Genomic DNA, 20,385 nt, shown 5'->3' on the forward strand with positions numbered 1-20,385 from the left:
ATAAAAATCGTGTGTGTGTGTGTGTGTGTGTGTGTGTGTGGTTTCCAAGGATAAAAGGAGAGAATACTGCTGTACTGTCTTTTTTTACCCCTGTCCTTGAATTATCTAAAAGAAGCATTGGGTTTATTAAAAATTCATGATAGTTGTTATCATATATATATCACCTCATTTTACATAACAGGCTTTTGTAAATGACTTCTTATTTTGGAAAAGCAAGTATACTTTAAGTATATAAAAGGAGCTTATTGTTCAATAACAATCGACAGTGATGATATAAAATAATAAACCTTTTTACAAAGTGAATTGCTGTTGTGCGTGGAGTTGACCTCAATTCACAGCGACCCTGTGGACAGAGCAGAACTGTCCCACGCCAGCCTCGTTGGTCACCAGGGGACTGCCAACCACCAATGGAGTTACAGCCTCCAAAACCCATATGGGCAGGCAGTTCTACTCTGTCCTACAGGGTGGCTATGAGTTGGCACTGGCTCAATAGTGTTAAGTTTGGGGTTTGGGTTCATTTTCACAGGAGCAGGTAGCCAGGTATTTCTTCTTCAGAGCCTTGGGTTTGAGACACTGATAATTTTGTTAAGCATCTGAGCACTTCATCATTGTCCCGCCAGGACTCTTAACAAAAAAATTTCCACATTTTAAATTCATTTACTACAATGAGGGAGTGTGTGTGTGTGTGTGTGTGTGTGTGTGTGTGTACGCACGTGCGCACACGCTTGCTTAGGTTGTAAGTATTCCCGAATATGCTCTTTAAAAAATGATCAAGGAAATTACGTGTAGCCTGGAATGGGCTTAAGGTACAAGTCAAAGCAAGGTAGAAAAATGGAAAAGACAACCCCCCTGCTTTCAAGTTGGATACTGAGATCGTAGTCTGCATGCTTGATCTAATCCTGCTGCTACAGCTTGAGGCCAGACGGGGGCAAAGCAGATTCTAGAGGCTCCAGCCCCCAATCCCTCAGCAGCCATGCGAGCATCTCTAGCAGCCAGCTTCAGGGAGCCAACCCTCATTCCTGTCACCGGGCTGATTCCTTCCAATGGCAGCAAGCACCATTCCCTGACAGCCAAGTGTGATACACTGACTAGCAGGTCTCACTCCTTAGGGGATGTGGTCCCTCTCCTCTATTAACACAGACTCTCACACTCAGTGATACAGAAGCAAATCACCATCCACTCTGTTCTATACATTACCCATACCACACTTTGCACATTTTCTTACAAATTGCTTCTTCAGACGTCCATGTCTTTGTGCATGGGATTCAGCCTGATACGTTTCCCTCTGAGCATTGCTTGCTAATCCTTTAACAGCCCACTCAGGTGGCAGCTTCTCTGCACACATTTTTTTACCTGCCTTGGGCAATACTCTGTCACCCTTCTGGGATGGCAGCAGGCACTCTGGCCATCTTCTTTTCTCATACCTGTTTGTGTTAGTCCGGGTTGACTAGAGAAACAAATCCAGAGACACTCATATGTGTGTAAGAGAGAGTTTTATATCAAAGTGTAATTGTATATTAAGAAAACATCTGGCCCAGTCCAGATCAAGTCTATAAATCCTATATTATCCCATATGTCCAATACTAGTCTATAACTTCCTCTTCAGAGTCATCCATCCATGCAATAATGCAGAACACAGGAAAATCACATGCCAGTGGATGGAAAGTCCTGTGGATCCAGTGGCAGTGGAAGCATCTCAGTGCTGGCATGGGTCTCCACGTAGATCCTCCAGCTCCAGGGCTCTGGTTCTATCAGCTTAGCTCCATGTGGCTTGTCAGCAGGAATGTCTCCCAGGGAGAGTATGTGTCCTGCCTCCAGAGAGGATAGGAGTGCCCAGCATCCTCAGGAGAAGGCCAGGCCCAGACAGAGGCCTCATTGGCTATGGCCTGATGGACAGACTAGACTCCACCCCTGTTGCTCACATTGACAGGAGATTATATAACTGCCACGCTGTGCCTCTCCCTTCACTAGACCATAGACTCCTCAAAGATTTAAACAGGGAAACCAAGTCTTAAATATTTGACTGTTTCAAGGCTGTCTGCGTGTTAAATGAGAAAGAGCAAAGTATGGGGTAACTAGAAAGAAATCTCTGTCTCTGGCAGTCTCCCAAGGGTTGGGATAGCTGCTCAAGCCAAAGATGGAGACATACCTCGGTAGCAGCATTTTAGAAAAGTTCAATGCGCCTCTCCGAATGAGCTAGTAATCACCTTGTTGTGCTCAGCTGTCGATGGGTCAGCTCTGATTCATACTGACCTTGTGTGTACCAGAATGAAACACTGTCCAGTCCCCAGCCACTGTCACTTCTTTGAGAAGACAAAGGATACATTCTGTCTTGCCCACTTCGTTACTGGGAACATTTTGGAAGGGCCGTCTCTTTAAATGCCTTTGTGTTATCTTTAGTCGGAGACGTCTCTACATTTGAGAGGTAAATGCCATGGCTCAAAGGAACATTAAAATTGTCGAGATGAGTCGGTCTAAGTAAGCAGCTGCTAGCCGGGCTTCCCTAGCCTATTTGGCCTACTGCCCCACCTCCCTTTCAGAAAATAAATAAATACCTACTCAGCGCCCCCTGGCAGTAAAAAACCTGTGTCCTCGAATGTAGCCCACAATCCAGGAGAAAGAGCAGGTTTCTGCTTCTGCAGGCCTCCTTGATTGCTCTAGCGCTCCCAGGGGGAGGTATCACCACACTGGGAGACACTGTGCTGGAGTGTGAACCAACGACCTCTCCGAAGAACTGGGTGGCACCTGGCTACCATCCCTGGGCCTTCTGATCAAAGAAGCTACAGAAGAACCCTCCACAGGTGGAGGAAATGTGGGAACAAACTTCCATCCTCCTGAAATCCGGATGGTCTGTAGTCACGGTGAGCAGCTGGACCCCAGAAACGACTCCTCTGAGATCATCTTTTAAACCTTAAACCAAAAAGAATCCCTGCAATCTTCTTGAAAGAGAGCGATCATTCAGCTTAGTTCGTAAAGCATGTCCTCTTTGAGCAGTGTGCTCTTGTAGAATCCTAGGGCCGGCCGCGGTTACAGACATCCAACTTGAGGAGGACTTGCACTTAGCCTCTATTGCTACGTACATTTGCCCTCACTCTGGAAGGCTGGACCACCCCCTCTCAAACCCACTGCCATAGAGGCAGCTCTGACCCACAGCGACCCCATAGGACAAAGAAGAACTGCCCCTGTGGGTTCTGAGACTGTAGCTCTTTACGGGAGTGGAAACGCCCATCTTTCTCCCATAGAGTGGCTAGTGGGTCCAAACTGCTGACCTTGCAGATCAAAGCCCAACTCGTAACCACAATGCCACCAGGGCTCCCTGAACCAACCTTTATTAGCAACAAAACCACCACAACCATCTTCACTTGCTGCCCGTGAAACGTGTACTTTGCTGCAAAGGCCCCAGCTTTTCTCGAACTTGTGGAAGGGGAAAGAACCATGTGCACCTATTCTGACGTGCCTGCACACGAGGAACGGACCTCCTTCCTAGCCCAAGAACGGCCCTTAGCTCCGTGGGATCACACTGACCTCCATCAGTAAGAAACATTAGGGGACAGTGAATTTATGTTAATGGGGAGGAATGATTCAGGAATGGATGACAACGGCTGCGAGACTGGAATTGGTGTCAATGGATTAGACATGAAACCATTCACCTGGGGTGTGCTCTGTGTGTTTTCAGCAGCCCAAAACAACACAACAAATTGTTTTCCATAAGGAAAGAAAGAAGAGACTTGATAGCGGACAATGGGCTTTACTGTGCTAGCCTGTGCAGACTTCCAGGCAAAAGTTCAGGGTCAGTCGTGGTTGACCAAGAGAAACCAGATTTTTAAAATGTGGGTGCATCAGAACCATAACCAAGATAGAAACATTTACGGTCCACACCCCGCTAGAAACTTAATCTCCCTTCTAGAACACAAGGGTGGTCTGCACACTGCATGGCAACAAAGTCTCTTGATCCACCGAGTCAGAAACAACGGTGACTGGCTCAAAGAGAGTGACCGGCTGCACAGCTGTGGATGTGTGTTGCTCTCCACAGCAGGACAGCACGCCATCAGGAGCTGCTGCCACGCCTCTGCTGATCGTCCCATCCTAGAAGCTTACAGAAATATTCTTAAAACACGTTTGGGTAGAAACCAGACAAATCATAAAATAAAACCATGCCAAAAACTGTCAAAATGCGAGGAAAGTGAGTTTCAGATTCAATTCAAATCTTGTTTGCTTGGTTTTCTTACCTGTTTCTGAAGCTACTTTATTTTTTTCCCCCTCTGAATTGTTGGAGAAGGGAAAAATACTCCCTTCGAAAATTCTAAAGAAAGTGAGAATAAGTAACTACTCTAAGAGAAACTCCAAACTGAGCCAAACTAAATTCATTGTCATCAAGTCCATTCCAACTCCTAGCGACCCTAGGGGGCAGAGTAGAACTACCACAGAGGGTTTCTGAGACTGTCACTCTTTACACGAGTCGGAAGCCTCATTGGTCTCCTGAGGAGCCACTGGTGGTTTCAAACTACTGACCCTGTAGTACGGGCCCAACATGTAACCACGATGACACCAGGGATCCAAGGAAGACTAGAGACTCAAAAGCCCATGTCACTCAAAGGAAGTAAGAGGCAGCCGCTGGGCCGTTGACTTGATTGTCCCAAATGAGAAGGAAAGTGCCTCTCACTCACGCTACTAGGGCAGTCATAACCGATGTCAGATACCCGGGGAAGGGCCCGTTTCTTTTTTCACTATCGCTGTAGTCTCTGTTGGGCGTGGTTGGGAAAGCGTTTCGGTAGAGAGTTCAGTAGCAGAAACAGCACTTCACGCAAACCGAGTGTATTCCCTCGCTGGCACTTCTGATTGCTACAAAGTCCTTATTCATCCCCCAAAGGACCGGCCTCGCAGGCAGTATTTTACTCCAATGGGAAACGAAGGCTCGAAAGTGACTAGTCCGCGCTCGCATTGTTGGGAAGTGACAGCAATGGACCAAATGCAAGTGAGTGTGATTCCGAGTTTGTCTGCCTTCTCACTAGACCGGAAGTGGTGCACCTGTTTTTCCTGCTAAGGGCCTGCCAGCTATTTATAATCCTATTCTCGGGCCATACAAAATGATCATCTTAACAATTGGCCTGTTATATTTGGTCAAACATTTTGTTGGCTCACCCCTAAAGGGCCCTGGTGGGTTAATGGTTGTGTGTTGGGTTGCTAACCACAAGGTCAGCAGTTTGAAACCGTGAGCCACTCCATGGGAGCAAGACGGTGCTTTTTACTCCTGTAAAGAGTAAGAGCCTCAGAAACCCACCCACGGTGACAGTGCTACTCTGTCCTGTAGGGGCGCTGTGGGTCGGCATTGACTAGACAGCAGCGAGTTTGGTTCGCGTTTTGGAATAAGATCACTAGCACTGCTTCTCTTTTGTGCTATTAGCTGGTACTGGTGCTGTCATGGGCCTCATACGGCCTGCAGGCTGGACAGGCCGCCTAAGCCCAAACCAGATCTTTCACAAGCTCATTGGGCTGTGTCGATGATGCATATAGCAAACATTTACTGACCCTCTTCCATGGGTCTCTCCTTGGACGCTGAGCAAAACTATACACATAAATAGTAGATATTGAATAAATGTATGATGTATAAATAAATATACAGATAAATATTATCACTCACACACCATAATTTATGACAGTCACCATGTACTACCACGTAACATAATGGACAACTGTGTACCTACTGTGTGACGGGTGATGTCCATTAAGTGTTAGACTATTAGCCACAATGTTGGTGACTCAAACCCACCAGCCATTTCTTGGGGGAAAGATGGGGCTATCTACTCCTGAACAGGCTTGCTGCTGGTCCCGGACACCATGAGGAGCAAGTCTGTGAGGTCCTTGAAGGTGCTGTGCATGGGACTTCATGGGTTTAGTTATGTGCTGAGTGTCAGAACCTTGATGGAACAGTGGTTAAACACTCGGCCACTAACCCATAGGTCAATGGTTAGAGGCCCCTGCTGCTCAGGGGGAGAAAGATATGTAAAGGTTCACGATTCCTCAAAGAGATACACATAGGTCATCATGTGACTTAGCAAGTCAGCTCTGATGTATTTGCCAAAGAGCCATGCAAACATATGTCCACACACACAAACATGTGTACACAAAAGTCCACAGCAGCTGTAGTCAGGATACCCAAAAGGTGGAACAGCCCCAATTCCATCACCTAATGAACGGATTAAATCACATGTGGTGCCTCCATTCAGTGACATAGTACTCTGCCATAAAAAGGCAGGAAGGACTGAGACGTGCCATGTCCTTACCAACCTTGAAACTAGCATGCTAAGTCAAAGAAGCCCTTCACAAAAGACCACCTATGGTCCGACCCCTTATAGGAAATGCTTGGAGTAGGCAAGTTCATAGAACAGGAAGTCGATCAGCGGTTTCCAATGCGGCAGGGGAAATTGGGGGTAAATGCTAATGGGCTCAAAGTTTCTTTGGAGGTTTATGAAATGTTCTTAGAATTAGATAGTGGTGGAGACAGCACAGCTATAACTATTTTTAAAACAGTGAACTGTGTACTATAAAAGGGTATGTTTATGGTATGTGAATTAAATCACAATAAAGTGTTTTTTAAGAAAATGACAACTGTTCAGCATTAGTAATATCAGGCGAAACAGACTCCAGGGACACACACACACACACATTAATAGAAATAAAAACCCTTTGGAAACATGGAAGGAAAGGAAATTAATTGTCTCTGTGAGCCATGAACAAGCAAAGACCCTAAGAACAACAACCGTGAGCCAGGCGCTGAGAGACTGAGGGGGGGAGGTGGGTGAGCACAACCCACTGTGGCTTTGTTTTGTAGGCTGTTGGAAGGAGGAAAGATAGTGTATGTCTGTGCTTTAGCATAGCCTCCCGGGTCCGTGCATGCAGAATGAATTTCAGGGAGCAGAAAGAGCAAATAGGTAGACCACTCTGGAGAGGCCCATGAGTGAGGATGGGTATTTATTGGGGTTAGAATGACAACAGTGGGAGAGCGAAGGGAAGCCAAGTTCAAAAGGTAGGTTCTAGGCAGGAAGTTAGAGTGGATGTCGGCAGTGGGAGGAGGGACAAGCCCAAGACAAGCCCTCGTGTGAAATGAAGAAAGCAGGGGATATGAGGTGGAGAGTGATGGGCGTCTTCAGTCTGAAACGTACTGAGTTGTGGAAGGCTTTGGAAATCGATATTTAGATCTGAAATTGGGCAAACGGGGCTGCTGGTGGTGATTCACGAACCTTTACACAGGCAGCCGTGATTGGGTCTCATTTTCTAGTGTGAATCCTATGAAGACTAAAGAGATACAACATTTGAATCCTTTCAAGACGGCATTATTTTCTTCTTTGTATTTTTGTTGTTGTTGTTGAAACCATAGGTTTTCAGTAATGGAAGGTATCTGGAATATATTTTTTAAATTTTTAGACAATGTAAATTTTTATATAATTAGGAGGACATATGTGTCCCAAAGGTGTCTCTGGCTCTGAGATAGTGGGATAAGCCAATTTCTTCAGATTCACATGCGTAGACAGGCCACCACCAGATAGCAGCATGCACTAAAAGTGGTATAAGTATTTCCCCCCAAGCCCCAGAGGTGGGAAATATAGGTAGCACGGAATGATCCACAGGCTACACACAGGGTTAGATGACTGATTCATCTTCTGTGATTTCACATTAGGTCAGGGACATGGCTAATCATGGAGGCCAGTCAGATGGCTGATAGTGCCAGTGGCATTCTCAATACCATCCCCCCTTCTCTCTCTCAGAGCCCCGAGGGCTTAGTGGGTTAGGTATTGGCTGCTAACCTCATGCTCTGCACTCTCCTCATGGAGAAAGATGAGGCTGTTTGCTACTGTGAAGACCTGTAGTCTTGGAAATTCTAGGAGCAGTTCTGCTTTGCCCTAGAGGGTCACTCTGTTTTGAAATCAACTGAGTGGCAGTGGGTTTGGCTGGGTGCATATGCTTTCTCTATATGGTGTATATTGGCTTGGTGTAGATATATTCTATATATGTATGTATATACACACGTCTATGTATGTATACTCTATGGTATATATTGGCTTGGTGCATATATACATGTGTATATATATGACATGTCTATAAACACACACATGCGTGTACACATATATGTGTATAGGCGCCCTGGTGATATAGTGGTTACACATCAGACTGTTAACCTCGAGGTCAGTAGTTTGAAACCACCAGCTGCTCCTAGGAAGAAAGATGAGGTTTTCTACTCTGGTAAAGAGCTATAGTCTCAGAAACCCAAAGGGGCAGTTCTATCCTGCCCTGTAGGGTCGCCATGGGTGAATTAACTTGATGGCAGTGGTTTTGGCATGTGTGTGTATGTGTGTGTGTATGCATATATGTGTATGTATATACATGTATATACACATGTAGAGAGATTAAAAATATGACTATTATTTCAATTATTAAAATATGCTCATTTATTTTCACTAACCCAGATGTCCAGAAAGCAGTAGGGTGCTTAATAGATAGTATAGAGCACTAGATTTCCTCTATTTTTAAAAAAATAAAATTACAATATAATTTTCAGCTAAAGGAAGGTTCTATGATTATCAGCTTTAAGAAAGTTCATGAACACACCATCATTCATTAATGAGCATATGTGCACAACGATACACTGTGGACTCCGGGGAAGAGGTAAACGGATCTGGCTCATTTAAATAGTTTCAGCCGGAACCAATGGTCTTCAAGCTGGCGCAATTCCCTGGCTCTCGCAAGAAATAGAATCTTTGGAAAGAAAGGAGAGAGAGAAGCACCAGAGAGTCAGTCATGCAGACTGGCAGAGGAATGTCTGTCTGTCTGTCTGTCTTTCTCCCCATTGGGGAGATTCTTAATAAAATTTCTCTATGAAACACCGCCCCCACCCCCCAAAAAAGAGAAGAAAAGAAGGCTCTTTAGAAGGAAAGATGCCTTCCTAGTCACGCTGGCATTCGGCATCGACCCAGGCCAGGTCACCTCCCTGAACCTCCATGCTGTGGTCCTTCTGGGGGGAGTTGTCACTGAGCTGCGCCCTGGGGTCCCCTCCCCAAAGCTGCAGTTAACAAAGCCCTAGGAAACACTAATCCTTGCCCCCAGCCCAGAGCCGCCATGGCAGTAAGTGTAGGGATGGTGTTGAAGTAGATCTCTATGGTAACACCGTCGGTTTTGAGGACTTGCCAGGAGCACAGTAACCCACGTCTCAGGACCAGGAAAAGCGGTGTAACTGATCTGTTTTTATCTCATGGTCACTGCGGATCATGTAACCTTGTGTGTGTTCGTTCCTCTTTGGTTTGGCTGCTAGGAAGCTCTGACAAATGTTGAATTCCACCTTCGGAAACCACACACCTTCCCTGACAGCAGCGGTCCTCAACCTGTGGGTCCTGACCCCGGGGGGGGGGGGCATCAAACGACCCTTTCATCGGGGTCGCCTAAGACCATTGGAAAACACATATTTCCAATAGTCTTAGGACCCAAGACACCGCTCCTCTATCCGTCTCCAGGCAGGTCTGGCCACGTGCAGATACGCCCACTTACGCGTACCCGGCGTGAACACTGTTACCCATGCATGCCACACCATGCTTCAAGACAAACTTCATTTATTCGTAATTAGAAATAAAAATTTCACAATCTATAATTGCATATTGTTTTGTGATTAATCACTATGCTTCAATTATGTTCAATGTGTAACAATGAACATACATCCTGCCTATCAGATATTTACATGACGATTCATAACAGTAGCAAAATGACAGCTATGAAGTAGCAACGAAAATCATTTTATGGTTGGGGGGGGTCACCACAACATGAGGAACTGTAGGAAAGGGTCGGGGCATCAGGAAGATTGAGAACCACTGCCTTACAGTGAGCTCCTCTAGAGAATCAGCACTTGATGACTCGTTCTTTAAATTACTCTGCTTTTATCTAACTTTCTAATCTGTGTTCTCTTTGTCCTATTTTCCCCCACCTATTAATTTTGTGGCTTTAACTACATATTTTTGTAAATTCCTCAAACACTTTATGCGACAGGGACCGGTACAAACACATCGAAGGCAAACGTGTTCTTAAAGCCTTGGAAAATCAAAAGCAAAAAGAACAACAGCTCATTTATTAAGGAGAGTGGGTGGAAAATGAAGCGGTCTCCTTTCCTAAAAAGTGACGGTTCTGGACACTGCGTGAGCAGTTCCATCCTGCCGGGTGGGGTCACTAGGAGTTGGAATCAGCTCGATGGCAGGGAGTTTGAGTTTAACTTAGAGAATTTTGTTAACAATCAGACACGGCCGAATTAAGCGCCGGGCATCTTATTTTTTCTGCATCTAAGAAAAAGACTCCTCTCGCCACATTTTACAGGTGAAGATTAGATAATTTGACCAAGGTCAGGGAGCAAGTAGGTGAGGAAGTCGAGATTGAAACCCAGGGAGCATGAATTACACAAACTTCGAAGAAGAAGAAGAAATCATAAAAGGGGTAGAGAGGCCTTCTGATTTTATAAGCTGACTGAGCAACCTGTAGGCCTGACACATCTCATTTAAACAGTTATGCCCGGTGAGCCATGCAAGCAGAAGGGAAACAACAGATAATCCAAAAGTAACACTGGCCACCATGCATTCTGGTGTCTAAATTCTTAGACTTATTTCCGGGTATATTTAACCTGCTGAAGCCAAAAAGGGGCTCCAGTTTCCTCCCCATCAGCTCGAGCTTCTGAGACACAGAACACAGCCCATACACCACTCTTCAGGCTGCTTGCCCATCGAAAGTCAGGTGTTTTGATGTCGCGTTAGCTAGCCTGAGAGAGAAGACGTGCATGCTGGCTTTATTTAAAGCGGTTGGTACTAAATTCTAGGTCAACCTAGACTTCACATGGTGTTCTCAGATCCAAAGATAGAGCTGAACAGTGCACATTACATGAATTTGGGCATTTCCCTACATATCACTCCATTTTTATTAGGAACCAAATAGCAGGCAGTTCTAATTTGTTATTGTGAAAAGAGGCCATTAATAAGAATTACCGTATAATAAAGAAGGACCAGGATGGTGTAATGGGTTGTGTGCTTGTTGACTAACCACAAGGTCAGCTATTCGAGTCCAGCAGCCACTCTCTAAGAGAAAGACGAGGCCGTCCGCTCCCACGAAGATTGACAGCCTCAGAACCCCCGGGAGAAGTCCGCTCTGCCCTACAGGGTTGCTATGATTCATACTCTACTGACTGGCGGTGAGTTTGGCGCAATCAATGGAGAGCCAAATGCTATGAAACCTATAATGGGTCTGTCAGAGTTCTAACTCCTCTATTAAAATTAAAATGTTCCAGTCTTATTATAAGATGGCCCAATTTCTCTACCTGTGCACAGAAACTCTTAGGAAAAGTTAGAATTTTTCTTATAAAGAAGTTTGAAGTCAACCTCACCTTTGATATATTTAACACGAATTATCCATCAACTGCTACACAGTCTAATGTGTTCTGAAAGGTTTGCTGCGTAATTTGAAGGAGAATACACGTAGATCTTCAAGCATCTGTGAAGACTGCAGCGACGCCGTACATTTCCACACTCTCAATTCTCTGACACCTTCCACTGATGTGCCCTCTCCGGGTTCTTGCTTCTTTTGCTCTCTTCTCAAGCTGTGCTCTGGCTCTGCATTGTCCAGCTTGTCGTCTCCGTCTGTGTCTTCTCTCAGATTGTACAGACTTCGCACCACAAGAAAAACTCCCTGTCATCTAATCGATGCTAACTCACGGGGGCCTACGGGACAGAGGAGAACTGCCCCTTTAGGTTTCCAAACGTTTCAATCTTGGTCAGGTGCTGGGAATGGACATGAAGGACATACGGTATCTGCCCTTCAGGAGGTCAGGGGCAGTGAGGGAGGGACCAGTAGGTCAAGGATATGCTGGGGTAAGAAGTGGATGGATAAGCGAACCTAGAACAAGCAACCAGAATCATTCCCAAAGCAGTACCAACTGGGAGTTCAGCACCTGGCCTCTGGAGTCAAGTCCCACCTGGTGTCCCATTTGATATGGGAATCAGTCCTTAGAGCTGAAAGAACCCTGGTGGCGTGGTGGATGACATGTTGGGCTGCTAACCCTTTAGAGGTTCGAAACTACCATGTGCTTCATGCGAGAAAGATGAGGCATTCTACTCCCTGAATGAATTGCAGCCCCAGAAACTCACAGGTGAGTTCTACTCTGTCCAATGGGTCACTGTGAGTCAGAATTGACCCCATGACAGTGAACTTGGTTTGTGTTGGGCGGCTGTGATGACTTCATACATGTAATAGTCTTAGCCTAGTCCCTGCCATGCAGTACATGCTCCATGCTCTACTCCTGTGCCCTGAGGTCAATTCCCACTCAGGGTGACTGGATCGGACAGAGTAGAGACCTGCCCCAGATATGTGGTTGGGTTGTGCAATTAATGTTTGATTTGGGGTGTCCTAGACTGTAATCTTCAGGAGGGCAGGTCACCAGGTCTTAGTCCTGTGGGATGCTTGGTGGGTTCAAACTACCAACCTACCAAACTACCAACCTTTCAGTTACTTAGCAGCTGAGTGTTTAACCCAGTGGCTCTCAACTTGTGGGCGGCGACCCCTTTGGGGGTCAAATGACCCTTTCACAGGGGTCACCTAATACAACCTGCATATCAGATATTTACACTATGATTCATAACATTAGCAAAATTACAGTTATGAAGTATCAACAAAAATAATTTTATGATTGGGGGTCACCACAACATGAGGAGCTGTATTATAGGGTCACAGCATTATGGAGGTTGAGAACCACTGGTTTAAGCGAAGTACTTTAATTCCTCCATATATGTTAGGGATCAGGGTTTTGTGTGTGTGTGTGGTCAACATGTATGTAACTAAACTTGTTGCCATTTCCACATTCTTTACATGTATAATTTAGTGCCATTAATGGTATTCGCTCTGTTGTTCAACCAGCACCATGAACCGGTCCCCCTTTCTCATCACCCTTCACTGAAGTTCCATGTCTCTTAAGTAGCAAGTTTCTCCATCTCCTCACCACCCCCACCCCCATTCACCCGCCCCTGGTAATTATTAATAGCCTTAGCTCTGTATTCATGTGCCTGCTCTAGCTGCTTCATTTAAATGGAGTCATACATCACTTATTGTTTTGTGACGGCCTTATTTCACTCAGCATGTTCCCAAGATCCGTTCCTTTTGTAGCCTGCATCAGGACTTTCTCTCTCTCTCTCTCTCTCTCTCTCTCTCTCTCTGGCTGAGCAATATAGCTATCCGTTCCCATTGCAGAGTGATGGCAGCCTGGGCACCTGACTTGGACACACGTGCACACCCCCAGGGACGCATGGATTTAGAAACTCAAGAACCAAGCCTGGCCGTTTACTACTTCAGTTGGGAGGGAGGCCCGTGATAACCACAGGCGTTCCCACTAACGTATGTCCACAGGCAGGCCTGAGACCCTTTGCTGAACCCCAGACTCAGTATCTCCAGATTGCATCACCCACACAAGTTGAACTGCCCTCAAAACGCACTTGGAAATCTCCCTCCACACTGTCTGGAGTCTCCTGCCACTTGTGCTCTGCTGCAGGCAGTCACTGCTGCTCACGACCTGGTGCCCCTCAGAGTGAGTTAGGCCGCAGCCTGCCACACACCAGCGGGTGCCTGCTTGGACAGGTCTGGGGAAAGACGCAAGCAGAGTTGCAAAGTGGGAGTTTCTAGGGCCCATTGGCTGGAGCCGAGAGAACACAGATGTGCAGCACCTGTTCAGCATCCGCTGGGGAACTTTGTGTCTCTTCCTTCGGTTTTGTTCAGTGGCTCAATACGTCGTTAATCACTTTCTTCCCAGCCCTAATTCCAATGTAATAGTTCCCTCTCCAAGCTTGTTTTGTCATCTTATCAGCAAAGTCAGTCAAACATTATGATTCCTTTCTAAATATTCCAGCAGCCAGATGGCGGGGAGACTACGGTGACAAGGCAAAACTTGCCTAAAGATAACTTGGTGATGCACAATCACGCTTGGTGGCACATGACGGAACAGTCTCACCCAGAGGGCCTCTGAAGTTACCCCATTTCACCCCAGGGTCCTGACCCCAAACGTTTTTAAGTCCAACAACCTGACAAATGTGCTACCACAATGGACGCCTCTCTGTCATTTGAAATTGGCTGCCACGGCCTCCCGTCCAACTTCCGAATGGTAGGCAGACCGACAAATATCGCAAGAAAGACCACCCAAGAGGGTAATATTCTCGGGCCTTCTGCTGTCAAGCCAGTGCCAGCTCATGGCAGTGCGGTGTGGGTGAGAGAGGAGCTGGACGCCGGAGGGCTTTCACATCTAGCACATTTCAAAACTGAATCACCAGGACTTGCTTCAGAGGCGTGGCCCAGCAGGTCTGAGCCCCCAGCCTTTTGCCTGATAGCCCAGTGCTTACCTCTTTGTGCTACTCAATGATCCCAGCTGTAACGTTACCGTACCCCCAAATTTCAAGTACGCATGCACCAAGTCTAACACAGATTCATAACACGTTTGTTAGGAAACAAATGTCTTACCTTCTGTGGAGTTATTTTTGTAGGTTCCCCCCCCCCCTTCTTTTAGCTTTAATAACCATGTATGTATAAATTCTGGAAAGCGAGAAACGCTGACTGGTCCCCGGTGAAAATCCTACCAGTTCTCCTCCAGAGCTAACCACCTTTGGACCTCTCCGCTTGCTTCTCAGTGATTTATCCTCCGGGTGTGTGCATGTACCTGCACAATCACAACCTGTACTCTACGGTCGCCCAACAACAAATCTCCTCAAAAGAGCGTTGCCAAGCGGGACCAGCTGGCTCTCTGCTGTTCCTAAAACTGTATGTTCTTAGACACATACACTTCCTCCAGCCCTTCTGCTGCAGGCGAAGCTCCGCCTGTGATACAATGGCTCCCGGCAGAGACTCCTGGAAGGAACAAAAGGGAGCCTGGCAGGAAGCCAGCCTTGATGATCACCCTACCGGATCCATAAATACATGCTGATGGCCTCCTATAGAAAAGAAGCCTGGGTACCCAGGTTCTTTCCCACCAGCTGCCCTGGGCAAGGCACGGAGCCTCTGGGCACTTTGATGGTCTCATCTGTTTAATGAAAAGCCACCGCAATAGGACATGCTGTAAGGAGTTGTGTACACCAGAGGAGTGTACCCAGGTCAAGCCGCTTTGTAAACAAGCTCTCTACATTTCTACTTTCCGTGACACCTCAACGCTCTCTTCCCTTCCCATCATGTCCATTTCTCTGATTTGGTTTTCTTGTGGGTTTGTTTTTTTTTTTTTTTTTTACAAACAAACAAATGCTGTCAAGTCCGTTCTGACTCATGACAACTCATGTGCGTCAGAATTGTTCTCTCTAGAGTTCCCCTCCTGCGACCTTTTGGAAGCATGTTGCCAGGCCTTTCTTCTGAGGCACATCTGCGTGGTTCAAACCAGCAACCATTGAGGGGTTTGCCTCTGGCCCCACGGGTTTTAAAGGCATCTCTAAGTTACACTGGCTGCAAGAGTACCCTAAGCCATGTGTTTCCACGGCAAGTAGGTAAGAACATTACATTTCTCTCGTCTTTCTATGGAACTGAAAGTTATATAAGCTAGGTGCACAAATCTTACATGCATATCTTCTTAAGTTTTACAGGTGCACACCTGTGTAGAAGTCCCTGGGGTGACACAGGCGGTTACAAACTCAACTGTTAATTGAAAGGCAGGTGGTTCCAACATACCCCTAGGAAAAAAGGTCTGGCAATCTATTTTCGAAAGGTCACAGCCATGATCAGCCTGGGTGGAATGCAAGTCTACTTGCTATGCATGGGTCTGAAATGACCTTCACATTCAGGTGCATAATTCTGAGATCTAAGTGCGTGTGTGTGTGTGTGTGTGTGTGTGTGTGTGTGCCAGGGGTGGGGGCAGATGGGGAGCGGCGGCGGGCGGTGATGTATGCGTTTGCAGCACCTCATGCCCATGGTCCAGGTCAGTACACGGCTGGAGACCAGCCTGTCCTTTGACTTCTAGCTTCACGGATTCACTCAGCCTTAACTAAGGTGTCCATGGGAGGCAGGCCTCCCAATGAAAATCCTAGTGCGGACCCCAAGAAACACACGCCCACTCCTCCTTTTGAAGTGGCAAAGGATTCTGGATGCCAGAAGCACAAACTTTCCGAACACAATGCCCCCATTTTACTGCCAAGGAGGCCCAGACCAAGTGACAGCCCAACTTCCTGCGACAAGACTAACTTTGCTGTCCCATGAAGTCGTGGTAAAGCAGCACCCTGAGTCCCCAGGACGCTGTAACTTCGACCTGTCAGGCTGCGAGGGCGGAAACAGCTCTCCTGGCCTTATGCTACGGAACTTCTTTCCAGTGAGCAGCGCTCACTCGATCTCTACTCTGCCCCCCACCGCGGGCGGGCACACCCACGGGGCTGGCAAGAAGCCCCAAGAAGAAGGCACTGTTCCTCCTAGCCTCCGCCTGCCTGCTTGCTGGGTCAGGCTGGGATCTCCCGGGGATCAGATCTCCCAACCCTGCTAAGCCACTGCTGTCTCCCCCAAGTGTGCAGGGGTGGGGTGGGGGTGGGGTGGGGACACTGTCATCTTCCCCCTTAAAGCCCATTTGTGGTCAGATCTACATTGCAGAAATTATCACCTCACCGCTGACCTCAGGAGCTGGGAGGTGAGCACTGTGTGGCCAGTCCTGAGACCTACTCTTTGGACTTAGCTCTGTCACCAAGAGCCATGTGACCTTAGACAAGTCATTTCACTTGCCTGGGGTTGGCTTCCTGGCCAGGGACTGCTCAGGCACCCGCAAACCACCTCCAGCTCTACAATTTCGGAGCTTTTCTTTACCCCTCCCCTGCCCTGCGACCGCCCCCTCCTCAGCTAGACCCCAGCCTTTTGTTCTTGGGGTGAACCCATGTGGGAAGAAGGAAGCGCGTCTGGAAGGACCAGGCCCCGGCGACCTTGGCGCCCAGGGCTGCTTACTGGACAGTGGTGTCCAGGGAAGTCCCTGGACAGCCCCGTGGCGACCTCGTTCGCTCCGCGGTCCCCTTTGGCCCAGCCGTGGCTGCGCGGCGCGGAAGGGAGCGAGTGGCAGGCGGTTGGGCAGCGCAACACGCCGATCCCGACTAAGTGTCAGGGCTGCAACCCGGACTGGGAAGACCCCCACCCCCACCCCCCGGTCGTGGGCACGAGCGCAGCACCCCTCCCCCGCTCCCGCGGTGCCACTTTGTCCCGGGACGGGCCCTGGCGGCCGCCTTGCCACCACCGCCTTCCCCGCCCTAAGACGCGGAGCCGACCGGCGCGCGGAGGCGCTACCTGCAGCTGGCCGGGCCGGCCGAGCCGGGGATCCGGGCTCCGGGCTCCGGGCCGAACAGGACGCGAGCTCCAGACAAGGTCCCCCCTGCCGCCGCCGCCTCCGGGCTCCGGGCTCCGGGCTCCGGGCTCCAGGCTCCGCGCTCCGTCCGGCAGCGCCGGTGCCCCAGGCGGCGCCGCGGTCGCCGCGCCGCGCTCGGAGCTGCGCCCGGTGCGTCCCGCTAGCTCCCGGGCCGCCAGCTCTGGTGCTGCCGGGACGTGGAGGCGGGGCCGCCGCCCCCACCTGCTCCGCCAGCTCCTGCCAGGGAGCCGGAGCTGCCGCCACCGCCCCGCGCAGGGACGCGTCCTGAACGGGCGGGGTCGCTCGCCCTGGAACCCGGAAGGCGAGTCCCAGCTGCCAAGTGCTCTCAGTGGGGACAGAGTCCCTACTCTGAGTTGCGGGGACAGTAGGGCCCCCAGGAATTCCCCCATACCAGGGGCTGTGCGGACGACACTCTTGCCCAATATTGCCACTGCCCTCCTTCATAAATTGACGCCAAGCGCAGAGGTGGGCTAAGCCGTGGAGACTCATAAAACAAGAAGATAAGCCCTTTGCCCTCGCGGAGTTCATGGTCTAGAAAGGTAAAATCAATCGCAATTCGGACCCTCCATGGGTGCCCCAGGGGTCTCCTGAGTGCCCACAGGAAGAGCGCTTAATTAATGGGCGGCCAAGGGAGGTTTCCCAGAGCATCTCACAAGAGAACTGCCCTGGGAGTTTCTGAGACTCACAGGGCAGTAAAAAGCCTCACCTTTCTCCTGAGGAGTGGCCAGTGGTTTTGAACTGCTGACCTTGAAGTTAGCAGCCCAATGTAACCCACTACACCACCAAGGCTCCTGAGGTGGCCTTGACTATGGGCAGGGAGAAGGGTTAACATGAATCATTGGAGAAGAGGCAGCCTGGGAAAGTAGCTTAGAGAGTAGATTGTGTTTGAAAATGAAAATTGAGACAGGGAATTTTATTTTAATTGTGTGTCCAGTAAATGTATACCACATTGTCAGGTTACCTGCAGGATGCAAAAAGTTCGTGTCTGACACTGGGTGTGTGACTGTTCCCTCTCTCTCATGCCCTCATTCTTTCTTATTTTTTATTAAAAGTTCATTTTATTGGGGGCTCTTAAAATTCTTATCACAATCCACACATCAATTGTATCAAGGATATTTCTACATATGTTGTCACCATTCTTTTCTAGACATTTACTTTCCATTGAGCCCTTGGTATCAGCTCCTCTTTCTCCGCCCCCCATGACCCCTTGATAAATGATAAGTTATTATTACTTTCATATCTTACACCGATCACTGTCTCCCTTCCCCCATGGTTTCTGTTGTTTGTCCTCCAGGAGGCAGTGGTGGTGGTGGTTATGTGAATGCCCACATTTTTATAGTGGGGAAGCCAAGGAGATACTAGGGGACTTGGCCCTACCCTGTTTGAGGATCAACCAGGAGCCAGGCACTCTGCAGGCCTCTGGGATGTGGAGTGAGAGTGTGAGATGATCTGGGACGAGAGAGAGAGAGAGAGAGAGAGAGAGAGAGAGAGAGAGAGAGACCCAACTTCAGTGTGAGGCAGATGCTTGTCTAATGCGCATGGGACTCAGGGGAGAGGGGGCAGTTAGTGAAGGCCAGCGGAGGATCCTCTGCACACACATGGACTACGACCCGCTCCCAGTTCAGATTTTGCAGCCGCTGGTCATTATGAGTTGGAATGAACTCCATAGCAGGGAGTTTGGGTTCCCAAAGTATGGAACCCAAGCAGGTCTTGTTTGGTGCTGTGCAAGTCAGTTCTGACTCAGAGAAGCCCTACGAGCAGCGGAATAAAACACTGTTCCCGCTTTGGGCCATCTGCACAATTGTTCTTCTCAAGCCCATTATGTGAATCAGACTCGTTGAGGGTCTTCTCTTTTTCACAGACCCCCTGCTTTACCAGGATTGGTGTCTTTCTCTCAAGACCTCTTAGTCCCGGGTCCAAACGACAGGTGAGATGACGTCTTAGCATCCCAGCTTGTAAACATGCACTTCCCCCAAACAGATGTGTTCCTACCTCATGCGATCCATGGCATGTTCAATATCCGTGGCTAACACAAGAGCTCAAATGCACTGGTTATTCTCCAGCTTTCCCATGCAGTTGGGGAATTGATAAAACCACCGCCTGAGACAGGCACACCTTAGTCCTCAAAGTGGATTCAGATCTTTGCTCTTTCATGCACTGAATAGGGCTGTGGAGGCCCAGGACAATACAGCTTTTGATTGCTTGTCTTTAATTTCCACCAGAAGGTGTTTCAGGACCTCTTAGCTGTCAGCAAAGCAAGGTTGCGTCAGCTGCAGATCATGGGGTTGCTAGCTGATTTCTTAATATCTCTTGTGTCTAGCTTGACATTGTGTAGGCTTATATTTATAGCAAGGATTTATAATTCCCTCCTGATTTCTTTCCCTCCTGTGTGGTCAAGAACATGGTTTCTATTCTGATTTCAGGGCAGAGGGCTGTGATATGTGGCCAGTGGAATCCAGTGAGCTATTTGCTTCCCACCAGTTGGTCTGGGCTCCTCCTCCTTGCCATTCTTCCTTTAGAAACATCATAAAAGGGTGTGGGCATGAAACCATATTGCTCCAACCTAAAATTCATGAGCCATTTTGCATTGATGGCTGCTCCTAAAAAATAAAAAACCTGAAACGTTACCCAGGCACTCTCCCCTGAATGCCTGATAGCCAGGGCAGGCCTCATTGAACCCTGGGGTTCTAATACTCAAGGAAGACAAGATCATCAGGGAGACATTCCTACAGGCCCATTACTAGTTGGACTGCCAGCTGCAAAGTCAGTAGTTTGATACCACCAGCACTCTGAGGGCGAAAGATGAGGTATCTACTCTCTTAAACAGTTACAGTTTTGGAAACTCACCAGGGCAGTTCTACCCTGTCCTATAGGGTCAAAATGAGTCAGCATCGACTCGATGGCAGTGAGTTTTGGTGTTGTTGTAACAGACCGTCTGCCAAGTAGCCCAGCCATGGCCTGGTTGGATGGAATGCCTTCTGTGTATCTTAAGGAACAGATATGAGCTTGGATAA

At 48.3% G+C, this 20,385-nt stretch overlaps 1 protein-coding gene across 1 annotated transcript in view; it reads right to left on the reverse strand.

Annotated features, from left to right (window-relative positions):
- The window catches only part of WIPF3 (WAS/WASL interacting protein family member 3), a 98,625-nt gene that overhangs the window by 77,534 nt on the left and 706 nt on the right, over positions 1-20,385 (reverse strand). Inside the window, exons 2-3 of the mRNA XM_075557327.1 lie at positions 17,293-17,658; positions 16,960-17,102 (exon numbers count right to left, since the gene is read on the reverse strand). Of these exons, the coding sequence (XP_075413442.1) occupies positions 16,960-17,102; positions 17,293-17,658 (509 nt within the window). The remainder of the gene's footprint in view (positions 1-16,959; positions 17,103-17,292; positions 17,659-20,385) is intronic.

The sequence above is a fragment of the Tenrec ecaudatus genome, chromosome 9 (genome assembly GCF_050624435.1).
Source record: "Tenrec ecaudatus isolate mTenEca1 chromosome 9, mTenEca1.hap1, whole genome shotgun sequence".
Lineage (NCBI taxonomy): Eukaryota > Metazoa > Chordata > Mammalia > Afrosoricida > Tenrecidae > Tenrec > Tenrec ecaudatus.